The sequence below is a fragment of the Cylas formicarius genome, unplaced genomic scaffold (assembly GCF_029955315.1).
Source record: "Cylas formicarius isolate icCylForm1 unplaced genomic scaffold, icCylForm1.1 PGA_scaffold_8__14_contigs__length_24414737, whole genome shotgun sequence".
In the NCBI taxonomy this organism is placed as follows: Eukaryota; Metazoa; Arthropoda; class Insecta; order Coleoptera; family Brentidae; genus Cylas; species Cylas formicarius.
In genome coordinates, this window is record NW_026844361.1 from 2244339 (window position 1) to 2265387 (window position 21049).

The 21049-nt window shown below is 36.6% G+C and overlaps 1 protein-coding gene across 3 annotated transcripts in view; it reads right to left on the minus strand.

The window, feature by feature from the left end:
- Nucleotides 1-868: 868 nt before the first annotated feature.
- Nucleotides 869-21049, minus strand: part of LOC132706183 (serine/threonine-protein kinase BRSK2) — an 82223-nt gene continuing 62042 nt past the window's right edge. For 2 of the 3 annotated variants that reach the window (XM_060677357.1, XM_060677359.1), the window contains 4 exons: nucleotides 18902-19422; nucleotides 18666-18849; nucleotides 16915-17078; nucleotides 869-7547 (listed from right to left, as the gene is read on the minus strand). In XM_060677357.1, the coding sequence (XP_060533340.1) occupies nucleotides 7323-7547; nucleotides 16915-17078; nucleotides 18666-18849; nucleotides 18902-19422 (1094 nt within the window). In that variant the 3' untranslated portion in view covers nucleotides 869-7322. The remainder of the gene's footprint in view (nucleotides 7548-16914; nucleotides 17079-18665; nucleotides 18850-18901; nucleotides 19423-21049) is intronic. The other variant, XM_060677358.1, reaches the window with a different exon arrangement.

Here is a 21049-nt window from a genome sequence, read left to right on the forward strand (position 1 = left end):
CCAGACCACAAATGTTGGCCAGCAGTGGGATGAATCAGGCTCTCAAAACTGGCGGCCTAAATCATCAGCTCTGAAGATCTGAACAAAACATTTTCGCACAGTATAACGGACATTCTACGAGGGATGAATTTGATGGGGAGTGAATACTGTGCCGCAGTAGGTCACCAGATCGCAACGGAAGGCCGGGACATTAGCCTCACACAATAAATCTTTAAATCATAATTCTGAAAGTTACCGTGTTAACTAATCGTGTCACCTGCGATATATGAAAGTCCTAGTAAAGAGTTTATTTTCTCACTACCATTACAAAAAGTGACTAATTATGTTGTATATATGAAAGTCGTAGGAAAGAGTTTGTTAAAAGTTGCATTGTTAACAAATATGCCTGTCAATATATGGGAGAGAACTAGTAAAGATTTTATTTTCTGACCACCATCATAAAAGTTAAAAGATTCAGCCTTAACGAAACATGTGGTAAATATATCTTATCAATATACTTGAAAGCTGATAGTTAAAAGATACCATATCATACATGTGGCACTGCTGGTAATTATATGTAAAACCTAGTAAAGAGTTAAAAGAGTTAAAATGTTGCATTGCTTATAATATACGTGAAAATTCTAGTCAAAAATTTGTTTTCCATATCCCATTATAAAGTTCCCATACTTACTAGGTAAGCAGGTAATATTTCTAATAAGAAACTTATACTTATTTGGTATTAATAACTAAATTTTTTTTTAAATTTTTGATTGTTATTTTGCGGTTTACTACCAGCATTTGGTTTTGGATGGTGTTAAAATTGTCGAATTCAGTGTACAATGTTGTTACAATTCCAACAACAAAAAAAAAACGAAACGTACTTGTGCAAATTGATTTATTATTATCACAATATTATTTACAAGCACTTACACATAAACTATATTCACCTTGATATTAATATCGCAAATTTATTATAAAATAGTTCGCGAGGGTCGAAATCAACCCCGCTAAAAACGTTTTTATCGGTTTCGCAATTAAATCGCGATTGCGTGACGTATGGAATTTTCAAAAATATTAAACGGATTCCTTTATGGCAACATTAAAGTTACAGAAAATTTGAAAATTTGATATTTTCCCTCAATAATGAAGCCATTTTTTGTATTCCGAACCATTGAAAATTTTACTGTGGTAAATCACATTGAAGAGATGCAGGTTACTAAAAAATAAGAATTAAATTTAAATTTATAAAGTAAATAAGGCAACTTTGTATGAATTTTTCGTTGGCGGTAATTGTCAAAGTGCTTTGTGGTTTTCCAGGGAAAACTGTCACAATCGGTTAAAAATCTTATACAAAGTCGCCCTAATTTTTTCAAAATTCAAAAAGTAATATAATGTATAACCGCAAGAACCGTTAGGCAATGTTAAATTTTTTGCAAGACAGTTTTCCCTATCGGGAAAGATTTGTCAATAGTACCCCAACCCCCGCAGGACCAAGAATAAAAATTAGGCTACTTGAATTACCAATGGTGTAATAGGATCGCGATGATATGAAGCGACAGGTAAATGAGAGAAAATGTTCCTCGATAAAGACGATTGATATGTTCAATTAAAAGTTTATACGTTACACGAAAATGTATGGTACATAACGTTTGATGCGGAATAATTTGTTTATTGGCCGGTAGCTACGGTTCTACATATATTTTTTTAAATATCTCGCAGTGATAAACGACGATTTTATACACACGCGGTCGTAAACAAAGAAACGCGAGTCGTAACCCGCAAGATCGTGAATCGCCTCTCGATCGTCATGTACAAAACCGACGTTTCTCAATCAGTTCCTGCATTTTACAATATATTATCGTATCTTATTTACACTTTGATTCGCCTAACTAGTGATGATTAATCAGTTTTTGGGGTTCAGAAGTTTTACGTTCTGGAATATCGAATATTTCGTACACAAACACCAAAGAACATTATTTGGAAAATGGACACAAGCGTCAGCGTATATACAGTGTAAGCTTCACAATTTCCTTCGAATTTTTTTATACGACCTAAAATTATTTCGAAACACAAATTCACGGATAAATAGTTGTCGAAGCCTATTGGAAATGTTCCAACCGTTCGGAGACGGCGATTACGGATATCACAAATTGGCATTCAATGGATGAATTTTGGGGAATCGTAACCAAGTATGATCATCGTGAAGATGTGAGAAGCTTGTTCAAAATTAAAACTGCCATTTGGTGTTACGAGCTTTCTACAGTAATCGAAAAAATTTTTCCACAATTAACGAAAAACTTGAACCTTAATTTGTCCTTAATTTTAAACGCCGTTTGATATTTTGATTATATGTATATATTAATTTTCATCTGCGCGAAAGCTTATAGTATCGAAATTCAGGCCAGTCATTAACTATCTATGTACACGTCTCTTAAGATTAGAACATTAAAAAATTAACAGTCAACAATAACCAATAATTTAGGGGGTCGTTAGCGAACGATGAGATTTATCCGACACACAACTAACTCAAAAAATTTCGGTTGTCAGGAACAATGTTCAAGAATACTTTTCGTTTTAGTCCTATCACCCGGACCTAGTGATATCTGTTGATGGGTCTGCTGACGATGAATCGATACGCTGCTTAGTTTAGGAAATAACGTCCAAACATCAAGATATTTTTCGCTTAATTTAAAATAAATTAATCAATTCTCTCAGTGTTAAATATAGGGAACACAAAAAACACGCAAAATTTATAGTATCAGCCTTCAAAACACAAATTTTAATAACGTGTTTCGACTAAAAGTCATCATCAGACCCATAAAAATGTCAAACCCAGACCGCAAATATTATTATCTATAGGGAAAAGGCCCATCGTAGGCAAAAAACTTAATACATCTTCACTTCATTTTTCTGAGAAGAAAAAAATCTATGTCAACGAACACTCATAGAACACTTATATTGCTTTCATATCAAATTTCTATTGGGGATTTTAATTTTACCTACATTGGTTAGGACAGGGACCACGACATTTCCGCTTTGGTGCCCTGTGGTGCGACGAAACCCTTACGCAACTCAGGAAACACATTAATAGGATGTTAGATTCAGTTATTTCACGAAATATGTTTGCTAATGTCAACAGAACCGGCAGTCCCTTTGTAGGTACAGGAAGACATCCACCATCCTGCACTTGAGATAAAAATGAATTTTAAAGTGTAAAACAAACAAATCTGTAGCCACTTATGTCACAAAAAAGTTACAGTGTGACGACACAGAGGAGGTTAGGAAAAACTGCCAAAAATTCAGAAACATCAATGATTACAATCTATTTTCGCTATTACGAAAAGATTTTAAAACAAAACAATTAAAAATAACTTAAAAAAGATACAAACATATTTTGCTCATATATGAATAACAGAAAGGATGGAAAATCGTTACCCTCTAAAATAACCTACATTGACGGAACTGTGGCAGACTCCCAAGGTTAAACACAACTATTAACTACTTTAGAACTGAATAATACTCTGTACTACATTGGGCACTGCCTCTCAATATTATTTTGACTAAATGTTTAAGCACAAATCATACCAATACAGAAGTAGCTAATTATAGGCCTATAGGCCACCAACTGGTTTTTGCAATTTTTTCATATAACAGTAATCGGTAATGTCTGATGATGTCACTTTAGACGAAACAAGTCACATGTTTTTTTAATTTAATGATTTCATGTGTTTTTATGCTTTGCCGAGTAGTTTGTTTAAATTTGTCGTCCAATATTATGTTTAAAAAGTATGTACCGAGAATGCAATTAAATAAATAATAATAAATAAATAACTGCCAAAAAGTTTAATTTAAAACGATCTTTGGCAAACTCAGATTATGTGAAATTTGCTAAAGTTAAGTTTTATGTTGGAAACGGTAGTTAAAGAAAGTTAAATAAAGTCAACTTTTCTACGTAAAATCTAAAATTGAATTTATACAGGATTATCCACGCTTTACGGTTCTCAAAAATCTTGCTTTTGGGACGTGTAAAGTTCCATGATAACTTATCAAAATTACCAAAACGTTAAAAGTACCATCTCTTAATGGAGCCTATGTATATTATATGATTTTTTGATTTCACTCTCATGTGTCAATGTTAATCCTACGTGGACCTTAAAGTTTTTTAAGTAATGCGAATTTATTAGTTATTAGTTTATAGTTTATCAGTTATTAGACAGGGTAGGAAAAAAAAGTTGTTTCAATCTAATAACAACTAGTTGGCTGCTGCATTTAGAAATGATATGCAATTTATTGAGGTATGGTTTTGCTGTAAAATCTCTTTAGTGAATGCTCTGTGAATGTAATATTATTGCATTTGATCATTTTACACTCCATCGACACAAATTGATAGCCAAAATAATGTTAAAAAACATGGTGTTCTATCCGAATTACTCAAGTTATATTCACTTAAAGTTATTTCTCTATAATTGGCATACCAGGTGACACAAGGAAGTGGGAACACTCTTAAACTGCTTGAGATAACCATTTGAAATTTGAAAGGGTTAATATAGGCTGAATATTGAAATTTTTGACAATATGTAGTCACTTCCGGCTTGAGCGGAAAGGACTGTAACTTTCGAATTTTAAATGGCACAACCTATATTTTTTTGCATTTTTGGATTCAGAAGATCATTCTGTGTAGGATATGACGGTTTTTCTCTTTTTTTTGTGTTTTTTAAAATTTTTATATAATTTTTGAAAATTGTGTCTAGGAGACTGGGACCATCATAAGTACTATTTACCAGGTGAAACTTTTCTTTACTTGTCTATTGGCAAATAACATTTAATGTAATGAACTATTAATTTTTTGGGATAACCTAGTTTTTTCAAATAGCACCCTAGTGGGAACAAATTTTTTTTAAAACCGCTACTTTTTTTTGCAACAATTTGATACCAAAATTTTTAAAATCCGTTGAAAAATAAGCTCACAGGAAGGAAAAAACAGACCGTCGAGAGTTTTTTCTGCATTCCCCGTATATCAGAAACATATTCACTCTTTCTCCAATTGTAAATTGATTATTGTTTGCCCTGATAATCCAAATCAGAAAGAAATGTACAAACTGTCAGAATTTTCTTGACTTGACGATGAATAGAAAAAAGCCACCTAAGCAATATTTTGTTTTTATAAAAATGTATTTACTTATTTGCTTTTTTTCTTTCTGTGAGCTTATTTTTTGACGGATTTTAAAAATAATAAATAAAAAACTAGGTTATCCCAAAAAATAAGAGTTCATTACATTAAATGCTATTTGCCATTAGACTAGTAAAGAAAAGTTTCATCCGGAATCCATATCAACTTTATAATTTTTTTGTTGCCCTTTTATATTAAAGTACATATGTCATCTTGTAAATTTTTGCATCACCCATTCTGTTTTTCCCTCTCTTTGGAAAGTAGCTAATATTGTCCGTCTTTCTAAGATTGACAACCCGCAGTCGCTTAGCGACTTAAGGCCCATTTCCATTCTGCCAATATTATCCGAGGTTATAGAACGTGTCCTGAAAAGCCAAATAACAAATTATGTTGAAAAGGAGAAACTAATTGACAAAACACAAGCCGTTTTTAGGAGGGGGCACAGTTGTGCTACAGCGCTTCTTAATGTGACAGATAACATCATCAGAGAAATTGATGAAGGTAAGTGCGCTGTGTTGGTTCTACTCCATTATTCTAAGGCTTTTGATACCATTAGCCACAATATTCTACTCACTATTTTTAAATACTTAAGTTTTGGAGAGGCATCCGTAAATTTAATTAAAAACTACTTAACAGGGAGAAAGCAAAAGGTGGTCCTGAACGGGGTCGAGTCTGCTTGCCTAGACATAAGAAGTGGAGTTCCTCAAGGTTCAATTTTAGCTCCTGTTCTGTTTATTATTGTCACAACAAAATTCTTAGATTATCTCTCCGTTCAGAATGCGACAATAAATTCTTTTCTAAATTAACTATAAACGTGGTTATGTTCTGGAATTTAAAGAGAAAAAAAATGAAAAAAAAACATTGAGGAGTTACAGAGCGCAGGAAGAATCTAACCAATGTGCACTGCTAGAATTCTTTAAAAATTTGTGGTATTTACAGTTTTTTTATTTACAGAGGTAGGTTTAGGTTTTTCATTCTGTTATATAATTAAGTGGGTACTTAACGTATTGTAAATTGTAAACATTAATTAAAACCATGGTGTGATGTTATGTGTAAGGATAAGTGTAGAAATCAGCAAGCAGATACGTCTGGGCGCTGCACTCTTGCCTTTTCTTGTCGAAATTACCTGAATAAAGTATATTATTATTATTATTATTATTATTTACAATTTTTCCCATGATCAGGTAACCCGTGACTGTCCTATCTTCCGTAGCTGAAATTCGAAATTACTGTCATTTTCGCTCAAAGTGGAAGTGCAACCATTGACTACATATTGTCAAAAAATTGGACATTCAGTCTATATTATCCCTTTCAAATTTTAAATCGCTATCTCAAGCTTTTTAGAAGTTATAGAGTGTTCCTACTTTCTTTTGTCATCCGGTATAAACTGTGGTCTATTGCAAATTTCGCACTTTGTACCTCAGAAATAATTTCTACTTCTTATGTAATTGAGAAATTAAAATTAGATTACATTTTGACAAAACTCAAATTATTTAAAAATTCCTTACATATACATACGTCGGAACTAGCACTAGCACGTGACGTATTCGATAATGTAATCATTCCGCCAACTGGTGAGGAAGATTGCCAGACTGAACTTTATAGATTCTCTCTTGACGTCAGCCATTAAAGAAACGATAAAGGAGAACTGTCATTACGTAATAAACACCAATTTAGGGTTTAGGCAATACCCTACGCACAGGGGGGGTGCGAACAGGATAATCAAGGTGAAGACGCTTTTAGCTGTCATCGCCTATGTGGAGATACTAGGCTTGATGAAAAGCTAAGTATTCCGTTCCAACGGGCTTTCTGAGGTCCAAGTGCCGTTTTGTAGGCTACACTCCTTTCCTACAGGACTCCATTTATAAGAGAAGTAAATTTGTTTGGAAAGCATTGTATTTTGCTTGAATATCCCTGTATATAAGCAAGGCAAGCGAAATATTTGAAGTTTAAGTGTTTATTTTAGTTCTCACTCAATCGCACCTTACACAAATCTGTAAAGGCACCTTTATTTCTCGTATCGACGCTGTTCGATACACGTGTCGTTTGTATTTCTCCCTTCCCTTGAATCGTTTTACGTTAGTTCCTAAATTAACTTGTTCGAATCAATCCGAAGTGATTTGTATATAGAAACCGACATCTGGAAAATTTACATAGCCTACGAAAACAAATATTACGCGATCGAACTGCCCGACATGGTGGTGATGCAAGCCTTCTCGCAGGGGTCGGTGTTTTCCGAACTCGACCGTACCGCTTTCGGCGTGCCCGGTGCGTTCTGCTCGCATTCCGTGTTGTTGTTGGTCGACGCTCGCCTCGACACGTCTCTGACGGCCGTACGCACGTCGAACACGCTGCATTCGCTCTCCAAGTCGCTGCTCTCCAATTGGAGAACGTTTACCTGCGACGAAGAAGATCTTAAAACACCAGATTTGAAATCTGTACGGTGAGACACCACTTAACATCTAAACGATGCCGCCATCTGTAGACCGTACCCGCTCAAATTCTATTCGTTGATTTCAACCTTTGGATTACTCAAAGGCGAACATGCCGAACCCGATAAAATGTTGAAAGGTGCAGAAATGCAGATTGTTTTGTTTTTGTAGCTTTATAATAAGGGGTGTTTTTTTTCGATATATAGAACTTTAAGTTGCAATAAAACAACGATGGATTATTCGATTGACATGAATTTTATTTATCCGAAAGATAATCTTATGGCATTATATTTTAAATATGATTTCTGGCATATGACCGTCACGGCTGGCGCGGATGTAGTCCAATCTGGACGTCCAATTTTCGATGACTTTTTCCAACATTTGTTGCCGTATATCGGCAATAACACGGCGAATGTTGTCTTCCAGATGGTCAAGCGTTTGTGGCTTATCCGCATAGACCAATGACTTTACATAGCCCCACAGAAAGTAGTCTAGCGGCGTTAAATCACAAGATCTTGGAGGCCAATTCAGAAGTCCAAAACGTGAAATTAGGCGGTCACCAAACGTGTCTTTCAATAAATCGTTTGTTTCGCGAGCTGTGTGACATGTTGCGCCGTCTTGTTGAAACCACATCTTAACTCAACCAGAAATGCGCTTCATCGCTAAACAAAATTCGCTTATGAAAATCGGGAAAACGGCAATTCCATTTTGGGCCCATTCGACGAATCTACTCCTTACTTGATGATCGTTTGGCTTCAATTCTTGCACGAGTTGGATTTTGTAAGCACGTAAACCAAGATCCTTCCGAAAAATCTTCCATAAAGTGAATGGACACAGATCCAATTCCTGTGCTCGATGGCGGATGGACTCATTCGGATCTTCCTCAATGCTACGCTCTACAGCAGCAATAGCTTCTTCTGTAAGCACCGTACGGCATCTCTGGGGATGCGAGTTATCAATACGAGTAAACGTGGTGCGAAAACGTTCCATAGTTAATCGAATTAACTGCTCTGATGGACGATTTTGTCAACGATAAAATGGACGTAGTGCGCGATACGTATTCCGCACAGAACCATTATGTTCGAAATAAAATTGCACTATTTGCAAGCGTTGTTCAGGCGTGAGTCTATTCATGATGAATTGCCAAACCAAACTGAGAATAAATCGCTTGACAGCTGTTAAATCGGTCGCCATCTTGAACATAAATGCCAACTTAAACTTCTATACATCGAAAAAAACACCCTTTATCTGCATGAACGCGAGCTTCTCTTACTAGCATGAATTAACACCAACGCATTTGCACATGTGTAAATAATATAAATAATATGAAACATTTAAAAAAAATTACGGAACAAGTGTTTAGAGCAAGTTCAGGCAAGATGAAAAATAAGAATGATGTAATAGAGTGGATGGTTCAATATGAAAGCGAGACGTCTACTTCCTGGAGAATAAGAAGCCAGCAAAACCCTTTAAGACTTATTTACAAGTACATTTTTTAAAAGTGTTTTTAGAATTAATATGTACCTAAATACGAATTTTAAGTATTTTCCTATTACCTACAGGATTGTTTCACTACGAATTTGACATTTTCTTAACTTTTTTATTTTACCTACAAGGTATAAAGATAGGCATGGCATCTACCTATATGTATGTATGTATGTATGAATTTGTATAATAGGGAGTCTCATGAGGGATGGAGCTTAATGCATATTAAGACTTATTACAAGGTGTTCGTTTTAAGTGATACCACTATTGTGTCCGCTGAAATTTTGCATAGATGCAAATTAAGTTCCCATGACAATACAACATTATGATACTTAAGGGTTGAAGGGGGTTGAAAAAGGTGTTTTTTGTATTTCGAGAACGATGATCAAGGAGAACTGCATAGATTTTTTTTTAAATCAACCAGTAATCTCGAAAACGGTGATAAGTAAAGATCTCATCCATTCAGAATAAGTACAATGACACCCTGTAAATCAAAAAAGGTTTTTTGGCGAAATCTGTATCTTTATTAAACCGCAACAAATTTGTTTTTTTTCCTTTTATCATTTATGTGATATATATATGGGTATTATCAAAAATCAGTTTCACTCTATACCTCAGAAATGAAACAATATACGATACCGGTCAAAAGTAAATTAACGCCAAAAAGTAAAATAAAAATTCAATTCAATTTGAAAACCTTAATCTAGTTCTCAGTTGATATGTTTCGTCTTTTTTTTGTTAAAATTCTGTAGTACCTTTTTGTCACTTTTGCATAAATTATTAAAAATTGATCACCGATTCTAAAATTGTATATCGAGACCATCTATCCTTTGTTCAAATACCGTGCAATTTTCAGGACGTGTATATAATTTTAATTTCATAAAATTCCACGATAAACCTTTTTTTTTTCATTTCTTTTTCAAAGGCGACAAAAAGGAACTATTAAATTTTATGAAAAAAGTCAATAACAAGGCAACTGAAAAAATGAATTTCCAAATGCACCATCAGTTTTTTGAAAGTTGGTATATATGATTAAATATTTATTTTATTTTATTGTGTCCTTGATGATTATTTTAACATCAGGGTAATATGTATCGCTCTTAAGAAGCGAGGCTGTTTTCACTGGATAGTTCAGAGGTGCACCTTTTTTTTACAGGTAAGTTTGAAAATAATCATTTTTGTCTTGTATGCCTGTCGATTCTTGTATTTTTGTGTCTTCTACGTAATTCTTTGATTTTTAAACAACAGCACTCTTTTTTAAGACTATAAATTATATTCGCGGTAGATAAAGGTACGTCATAAGAATATAGATAAATATTTATTAGAATCTTACAATTAAACATTTTTTGAAGGTTCCTGTTTTTTAACACTTTAAAATGTGGAGATCGTGAAATGAAGCAGATGTTCCCCTGTTAGAAGAAGGCATGGAAAACAACGCAGAATTTGAAGACGAAGTGGAGATGGTAGTCGAATCTAATGACAATTTAGAAGACGACCTACTTCAGCAAATAAAAAAACGGATCCAGTTGTCTTCGGACGCTAAACAAATTGTTTTAAATGTTTATACTTTTATAATAAATTCAGAAGGGAAGTAAAACAAGTGATATAGAATATAATAAATTGTTACTTTGTACTATTTTTTTATGTACATGTTTCAAAAATGACTCGGCGAACAAGATTAAAAACATACTTACATCCCGCTTGTTAGTGTAGGTAGATAATTTCCTAGGACGGTCCTGGAATGGTTACGGGTAAGGGTCTGCTCGGTAGGGTGTTCTATAGGGAGCTGCGGTTTTGGAGTAATAAACAGTAGGCGAAGTTAATGACGGAGTCGTATGTAAAAACACTATAATTCTGTATTTTATATCCTGCCTCATTTTGACCAGTCGCTAATGCCAATATACGCATCAACATTCTGACCTAGAACTTAGCACCGCTCAACATTCTGGTATCGGTTTCGGCACTTAGCCATTCTTTGGCGCTCATCGACAAATAGAATTTGAACGGATGCCGAATCATATTCTCCTGGCGGACGGTGGACGGTGAAGCCATCAAACCTACTACTCATTGTATAGGTGAAGCAAGGGGGACCGAACCAGTGATATAACCTGGACACATGATGGTCACTTCACATTCGATTGTGACCAATCGGTCATTTAAAAATATAATGTTTTGTTATCGAACTTTTGGTTTAGGAGCTGCTGTACAATAAAAGATAAGTTGTATCCTCTAATTTGATATCAGGCAGTAAATATTTTATAAAATAACATTTGAGAAATTTGCTCAGAATAAAAGGTAAATGTTTTGCAAAGTGTGAAAGTTGGGTTAGGTTGCTTTTTGCCATGAAAATCGCTAGTAATAAACAGAAACTCGTATAATTCACCTTCTTTCCAGAAATACGACAAATAACAATAATTAGTATGAAGACGGCAATTTTACTCCACTTCCAGTAAAAACTACTACTTTTCGTCGCTTAAGTCATTTTGCGATAGTATCTCAAAACAGGAACAAGGGGCTATTTGGAAACATATTGCTTAGGGAACTCCTATCAGTATAATTGGAAATAAATATTAGATAAAGGCTTTCAAGCTGATCCGGCCTTCATTGCAGCTGCTTACCCGATCCGTTCATTGGTGCGGAATGCGATACTTAGACAAGCATATGAAAAGAAAGTGTTATTAATTTTATAGTCACTCCAGCAAAGCCTGTATGTTATAAAACATTTTCAACGGGGGAAAATAGAGAATACATGAGCCAGAAGATAAGTGAAGTATTTGATAAAATTCCTCCGAATAGAATTGTTGCTTGTGTTCAGAGGTTCCGATTGCTTGTCGCATCACTGTTTGTCGCATGTACTCAATCAAGAGAAAGTCAAAACTGATGAGAGAAAGTGATAAAGTATATGATTTGGCTAGAAACGATCGACACAATATTCTTAATGATGATATCTTTTTGGATTAAATTTAATAAATATTCAGTTATTTTTGCTTTTATTAAGAAGTAGTCCCATGATGCTAAATTGAGTATGGTAGTTGAAGCATTGAAAGAAAGAAAATACTGTTTTGAAAGTGGGTTGATATTCTAGACCAGAGAAGATATATGGCCTTGAATCCCATATATTTTTGCCGCAAATATTTTGGACCCTCGCTATAATTGCAAAAACCTAAATGCGGGCTCCAATATATTCACAAATATTCCTCCCATTGAAACTCGGAAATTGATGTTGATGAAGTTCTTCAAAACATCGCACTGAAGACGAAATTTGGTTTTACATTTCGTCAAGATTTCAATGAAAACTCCAAAACTAGCTCCAACAAATTTTTGGAATGGGATATGCACAAATCTCCCTTTAAGGGGAATAGCTATCGCTGTACTTGCAACGCTATGAACTTCATCCACAGAAAGATCATTCAGTAGCCAAGGGTTTATCCGCAATAAACGGAGAAATAGATTGACAATTGGGCGCGCTCGAGAATTAACATACGATAATTTAAATCCAATTAATAATAATTTGGAAAACCCCTTGGGACCTTCGGCTAATGAATTTAATTCTCGAGTGCAAGAGAGTTCCGAAGAAGATTTCGGTGAATAAAATGAGATTACTGAAATATCTGAAAGTGACACTGATCCAGATTGTGATAATGGTATGTGATAAAATTAGTTACATTAGGTATCTATTATAGGTATCTATATAGAGTTTGTTGCGCTATGTTATTTTATTGGTGTCTTTTATCATCGTAAATACCCACGAAACTCCGGATCTACAACTAAGACAAGCAAAAACATGTCTTTCACACCAAACGAGATAGCTAATAGGATCGTGGCAACATCTAGGGCTCCCCGCCAAAAAGCACATACAATAAAAATCAAGGAAGAATTAAAAACATTAAAAAGAACATCCCCGAATGAATCAAAATGAATCAAACTTCTCCAAACCATTCTCAGATAATGAGGTCAACACTGCAATTAAAGATGTAAAACTGGGCAAGGCTCCTGGTTTTGTCGGCATCCAACCGGAATTTCTTAGCTACGCCGGAAAAAACACGGTAAAATGGCTCGCGCAGTTCTCTAACATTATGCAGACAGGGGAACTGCCGAAGGAGTTCAAAAAATCTAAAATAATAGCCCTGCTGAAACCAGGAAAACCTGCTGATCAGCCAAAAAGCTACAGACCAGTTGCTCTTCTCAGCTGCACGTATAAATTACTTGAGCGCCTCCTCTATAACAGAATTGGTAGCACCATTACGGGATACCTGCCTCCTGAGCAAGCAGGATTTAGACCGGGCCGCAGCTGCTGTGACCAGGTGCTGGCATTGACGTCGCACATAGAAGCGGGTTTCCAACAAAAACTAAAAACAGCCGCTGTGTTCATGGACTTGACGTCAGCCTATGATACGGTCTGGAGGGAGGGACTGAGCTACAAATTTCTGAGAGCCATACCATGCCAAACAACAGCCCGTCTAATACAAAACATGCTGAGCAATAGGTGCTTCAATGTGGTCCTCGACGACAAAATTAGCCACACCAAGATAATAAATAATGGTCTCCCGCAGGGGTCTGTCTTGGCTCCCCTTTTGTTTAATCTTTACATATCAAATCTTCCAGCGACAGAGGGGAAAAAATTCTGCTACGCGGACGCCATAGCACTGACTATTAGGCACAAATCTCTTGACGCTGCAGAAATCATTCTCAACAACGACCTGGCCAGACTACATACATATTTTAAGAATTGGAGACTGATACCAAACCCTGCCAAAACAGAAACATCAACATTTCATGTTAATAATAAAATGGCAAACGCACGAACAGAAGTGCAGCTGGGGGATGGCACTTTGAATCATAACAGGCACCCTAAATATTTGAGAGTGACTTTGGACCGCACGCTCGCCTATCGGAAACACCTGGAGAATACCGCAGCAAAGATAGCAACCCGAAATAACATAATCCAAAAATTATGTGGAACCACCTGGGGCGCAACCGCAACAACACTACGCACTTCTTCGCTTGCCCTTGCGTTCTCCGTGGCCGAATACTGCGCTCCAGTGTGGATCAATAGCTGTCACTCCAGACTTGTTGACAGACAACTAAATAGCACAATGAGGCTGATATCCGGTACTATTAAGTCTACACCTACATACTGGCTGCCAGTGCTATGCAACATATTACCGGCAGAAATTCGTAGAAATGAGGCCCTTCTACGCGAATATAGAAAAATTATCCTAAACGCAGCACTACCAATTCATAAAGATCTCCCACAACTGAGACACGGAAGACTAAAGTCCAGAAAACCGTCATTATATCTGGCTGAAGCACTCCAAAATGATGGCTATAATCCCAAAGACCAATGGAAGCGCGAATGGAGTTTGAAAGCAAGTGATGTTCTTCAAAACTGGCTCGCAACTTATAATTGCAACGTTACGGGAACCGACCTAAACCGAAGGCAATGGTCAGCCCTGAACCGGGTACGCACCGGACATGGAAGGTGCGCGGACTCGTTACACCGATGGGGGAAAACAGCATCACCAGAATGTGACTGTAGAGCACCAAGACAGACCATCCAGCATATTCATAGCGAGTGTTCCTTACGCTTATACACGGGAAGCTGGCTTGACTTTATGGAGGTATCTGCATCGGCGTTGGAATGGATAACAAACCTTGACATTGAATTATAGCTTTTATCTTTTTACATTTGTGTAATTATTCGTGATTGTTCTTAGATCTGTACTTGTATTATACATTGCATGTAATGCCATACGCTAAATAAAAATAAATAAATCCACGAAACTCTTAAATGACAAAAATGGCCCCTATGTGACATAAGTGACTAGTAATTGAAGGTTATTTTACATCAAATTTTCGGGATTGCTCTTGCGTCGTTTGTTGCTGACGTTTTGCCAATCATACTGTTGGCTTCTTCACAGCTTAAATGACACTGGTTTGCATTCTACTCTATACCTGCACCCCTATACGTATACTGTATCGGATGACTGGTGAGAGGTAAAGACGGGAATTGCAGTTAAGATTGTTTGGTTAGTTATTAGGAGATTTCTAGGGATACCTGCATTTTTCTTTGATAGTACCATTACATGCAAGAATTTTATCACAGTCGAATAAGGTTTGACGGTTTCATGATTGGTTCGGCAACTGCTGATGAATATAATTACCGTGGTTTGAAGGGTCTTTCATGTTCTTTCAACCTAGTTGATATTTTTCGTCTTGTCTCTCCAATGTACTTTTTGCCGCATGTGCATGGAATTCTTTAAACTCCTAGTATCTCAAAAGGAATTTTGTCATTCATGGATCGAAGGTGTTGAGAGATTTTGATATTTGATCAGTGATGTTGTGAATGAAAGGAAGAACAGTGGCAGTACACTTCTAGTTTTTCAAAACGGAATATGATCTTTGGTGGCTCGCAGGTGTTGAGAGATTTTTGGACAAGTGGTAAATCTGATTTTGACATCGACAGTAATGTTATGAATGTAAGGAAGCACACAGCTTCCGGACTGATTTTTGTTTGGGAGGTTGTGGTTAAGTGTATTTTGTAACTGGTATCTCGAATTTGGAAATTATTTGAGGGAATGGCAGGTCTTTTAGCTCTGTAAAAAAGATAGTTGATAACCGATAATGTAATAAAGTATAGTCTATATGCGTAGTTTTTCTGTAAAATTAATGACCGAATGTTAGTTCTGATTTTCTGTTAACAAAAGATTGTAATAGTTTATAATTCAATGGTAGTTGTAATATTAGGGTGTATAGAGTAAAATTCATTCTGCTTTTCTCAGCAAGATATTGTTTACGAAGCAAGCCACTTTTTCCAGAGAAGAGAACCTTCATTTGAGAGAAAGACATTTTCATTTTCGACTTAATGGTGCATTTGTAATTAGGCAAAACATATGGTATATACAGGATGGTACACCTACCTATATTTGATTGGTTCGAGATTTCCTGGATAAAAGGTTCCTACATAGATGGATAGAGTGTGGTAGCAAATATCCTTCTCCAGCTCATAGCCCCGAACTCATTCCCATGAATTTCTACTTTTGAGGTTACTTGAAGGGCTTAGTTTATAAGGAAGAAAGGACATCGCCTGAGAAACGGCTAGAGAAGATTCATAAAAAAGTTGATTCCCTTTGCAAAATAGACGCTAACTTGTTTAAAATAAGACAGCATTTAAATACGGGAATATGGAAATGTATTCAGGTTAATAGTTAATAAGATAATGAAATCGTTCCTGTTACTTGTTACTCGATATATTGAACTATTATTGTAAATTTAAGGAGTATTCGTACGAAACAAGGTATCCTTTTTTTAATTGTCAAATCCTGAATCAATAAACAAAACGTCTATTGACATCCGCTGTCTGCAAAAGGCGAGTCTTATTTGTTCGGGTTTTTTTGAGTCAAAGCCTTATTCAATTTCCAATCGAATCGTGTGCAAATTCAGATTTCTCACAGTCTAAACCCCCCTTCTTCCAGAATTTGACATAATCCCCTACGAAACTGACAAAACTATAAAATGAATAATAAATTGAAATTCAACACCTTTTTAACGAGCCACATTTTGTTAAAGCATTCTTGGCTGGAGTGGTATAATTGGATGTCTCGAATCTGCGGTTACTGTATGACTTACATAAACATGTCTAAAACAGAGTGCGATCCAGTTTCAGTTAAGCTCCGAAGAAGTCAATGGGATGATTGGCGAACAATTCCGACGTGTTGTGGGAAACTTATTACTTAATAAAGCATCTCAGAAACGGGAACTTAGTTGTTCCGCCTTCTAATTGTCATTTCATGTGTTCTCCGTCTTTTTTACACATTTTTTTTTATTTTTCTACACCAAAGCATTTACCTGGCGTGCGTTCAAATAGAGTTCGCTGGAGTCGGAACCGCAGCTGCTGCTCTCGCTGAGCTCCGTCGTGAATTTCCTCTGGGCCCTGGGACTGGGCGGCGGCCTCCTGGTGCAAACCTGCGCTTGAATATGTTCGCATACCCTTCGAAATCTTCGAATGTTGCCTGTGGAAATTTTTAGTTTTACATATAAACGAACGAACTTGACTATTGAGTATTGAGGATGTAGGGACTGACAAAATCACAATATAAAGAGGAGAGTCAGACAAGAATGCGTTTTATCCTCACAGTTGGTGTTTTGCACAACTCTTGAAGACAGGTGAAAAAGAATTATTAGAGAGAGTTAATCAAACTGGCTTAGAAGGAGACTCAAAATAAACATCGTAACAATTAAATTCGTAATCATAATTAAAAATCTAATCACTAATGCTGTTCTCGTAAACATATAATTACAATAAATTACCAATAAGATCCATACTAAGAAATTAAGATCGGAGTAGAAAATAAAAAAAGTATGCATCAAATACTCTTAAAAGTTCCCAAATAGAACCATTAGACTTCGCATTGAGGTTCATAGAGTGTTGTTTGGTCAGGTGGAAATTTGGACTCCAAAACATCGAAAAACTGGATTCATTCGAGATAAGGATGAAGTTCTGAGACGCTTTCACCACCAACGAAATTTGCTTACCATTTATTCTTTACCAGCTACCATAATCCAAGGAAGAATGGATAGAATAAGAGAATGGACATTCTTGATAGTCGGAGACAGAGACAGAGATATAAACTTACAATTTACAGTAAATTAAGAATAATGCTGGGTTGGATATCAACTAAATCAAATTGAACAACTAAACAAAATAAAATTTAGATCAATAATAAGTCTAAAAATAATAATAGGAATATTCAACAAATAGACAACTAAAACAAACATAAAAAATAATAACTGGCAATGTTAACTGGAGAACCTAACGCAGGAGGATGTTAAGAGGAACAAAAAGTGAATTTAGTAGTGATCACTGGAAATTCTGATCTGAAAATAAAAATATTTTACCCGCAGTGAGTAATAGATGTGTACTCCTAGGTGGAATTTGAATGAAGATTTTATGATGAACTTATGGAATTTAGGTTGATATTATCAGATTTTCTTCGCTTGAGGCTCACTGTAATGAATTTAGCTTAGCCAGCAGTTCCGCATAAAAGGGAGATCACGCGCAAGGGGCATACTCCAGATGGAACCGTACTACGGTCAAATGTGAGATTCTTAATGCTGAAATATCGGTGATGTCTTGGGCACTCCTTCAAAATGAACCCAAGCATTTAATTTTTCATATCATACAATATCGGACAAAATTCAAACAACTTTTCCAAAATTTTATAAGCTCTAGAATATGTGAAGTAATTAGTTTTGGTTAGTTACTTTTATTAATGGTTTTCAAAGAAATTGTTGGTCCAATCTGAATGGATAAGAAGTTGTTGATATTCCCTTTTAAACCTCTAGTCACGTAAGGAGCAGTAAAATGTGCATTGAAAGACAACCTGGCTAAAATCAAATAAAAAAAGTGAAAATAACTAAAAATCAGCATCTAAAAGAACGGGGTATTTTTTTCCAAGCTCCTTGACCCTGGTAACTATCTACGTTCTCAAAGTCAATTATTATGTGATGCTTTTATTAAATTAAAGGTTTCTCCTCACTAGCCAAAATTATCATTTTTTTCTCTTTAATGCGGTATGCATACCAAGACTATTACTGACCTGATAATAGAGTAAAAGTAATGGCGTAGAGGTGCTCCTTGGAGTTCTCCACTTGCTTGGTAATAATAGAGATGTCCACTTGAAACCGCACGTGGCGTTGGAACATGGCCGGTCCCGTGGTGCCCCGCTTGTACTCCACCCTAAACGACATCGGACTAGACACCGAATGGCTCAACTCCGCTATCTGAAACCAACACTTGATATCGCACCTCCGAAATTCCTCATCGCTATCATACCGATAGAAACGCGTGGATCAAATCAGCCTTAACCGTCGCTAGCGGCTTGCCCTTGACCAAAATCGTGAACGTTTCGTCCTTCTCCGTCGTCATCAGACTACCGAACCACGACTTCTTCGTGAGTTCCGGCGACGACTCCGGAGTGAGGTGCACCTCTTCGGTGGACGTTTGGAGTTTCCTGCGGTGGAAACGCGGCGATCCTAAAAAGCTATTCTTGATGGTCGTCAACCTCGACCGCCAGTGGTGGCTCGTCGCGGTCAGATGCGGCGAACCGGGAGGCGTCATCGGGGTTAAAATCGCTGGGCTGACGACCAGACCGGCTGTGTCGTTGTCCGGTGACGTCAGAGACGGGCTATTCGACGAGCCGCCGCTGCTATTCGCCCGGTGATGGGTGGGAGTAGACGGAGGCGGGGTCACGGTCACGTGGGTATTGGACGATACGTGGGTCGAGTTACGCAGGGCGGCCGCTGCCGCCACGTGGTGGGACGGGATTCTCTGACTGATCGGGGACGACATGGCTGCTAAAAATAGCGGTTAATAAATTGCCGTTCCGCTAATGGGATAGCGCGTAGGACGAATAGGGTCGCGATAAAATATTAATTGCCCCAAATGTGATCGCGAAGGGCGACAGCGTAAATTTAGGGGTTATTCAACTGGACGATTCATTTTTTTTTCAAAGCCACTGGCAGAAAGTTATAAAAAAAGTGAGCTTTTGGAAGTTGTAATATTGTTCAACCTACAAAAAGTATGTTTGTGACTTGTTAGCAACTCCCACCAAATTCGGAATTACTGTCTATATGACCGTGACATCTCCCACCAAAATTACGGCAACGCTACCTTTATCATACCACCATACCACCATAACATACATCTACAATTAAATTAGAAACTTATAATCTCCCATTCCTAGATATTGGGCCATTCTGTTTTTTCACCCACGTCTGTACTTTCTTCTTTCTGTCATTTCACCACGATAGTTTCGTTTCCGATAGATCCCAGCGACTTCGGATTTTTCCGGGATATTACCGCACGGATTTGGGAAGAATCGAATGTTTTCCGAAATATTATCGCACGAATGTTGACGGTCATGTCAGTCTGAATTCGTGTTGTTTTGCAAAAATGTAACCAAAAACTAAAGCGCGTAGAAGAAATATAGAATGCAACACGATACCTTAATGCATTGTCACATCGCCATCTGGCCTAAAAATCATTTGTTATCAACTCTTTTGTTCACAGAGCCGTAAACCTATCTCAGCCCGAGTTATTGAACCCATAATTAAAACACCTTACATCTGCTTTTCACTCTAATAGTTTCCACATTATAGATATTCAGCGTTGCATCACAAAATGCAATTGACTACAACCTTCCAAAGACAATGACTCCGAAAGCAACCCCACAGTTACCACTGCTGTTCTTCCTTACAGTTAAACCATGACTGACCACAAAAGTTCTCAAATATAAAAAAAAACTGAAATTCTTGCATGTAATCAATTCTTCTGCCAAAAAAAAATCGTAGAAATCTATAAGCAATCAATCAATTCTAAAGGGTATTTACCGTTCACCAATAAGGGAATCAGTCATCCGAGACAATATTCATGCCCCTCCTTTAGGTCCGCTCCCCTCAAATAATATATAAGCAGGTACAGAATCAGTTTCATTTAAGCTCTGAAGAAGCCAACAAAAAGATTGGCGAAACGTTAGCAAGGTAGCAACATCAGACGCAGGAGGAATTCAAAAGATTTGTTAATTGGAAGATGTATCACTACCCGTTAATAAGTGCAGACTAATTTTAATCTAAGGCTACGAAACATATATACTTATACAAAACTTCAAAACAAACAACAAAGAAATGAAACAATCTATCTTCGACCAACCTTTCCAATACTGAAAAACAAAGGATTTACCTTCGCCCTTGCCCCTCAAAACACACCATTGTGAGACATTATAAGCTCCATAAGCATTGCAACTGCAAGGACCGGAAATAGTTGAACTGATAAAACCACTTAGCTCTAGTACAAATTTAAAAAAATGGAAAAGACAAGTTTGTTAGCTTTGACGTGGGTAGTATATACAAAAACGTGCATTTGAATGATTCGTTAGACATTGTCGAAGCTAGATTGAAATAAGATACAACACTTACAGACAGA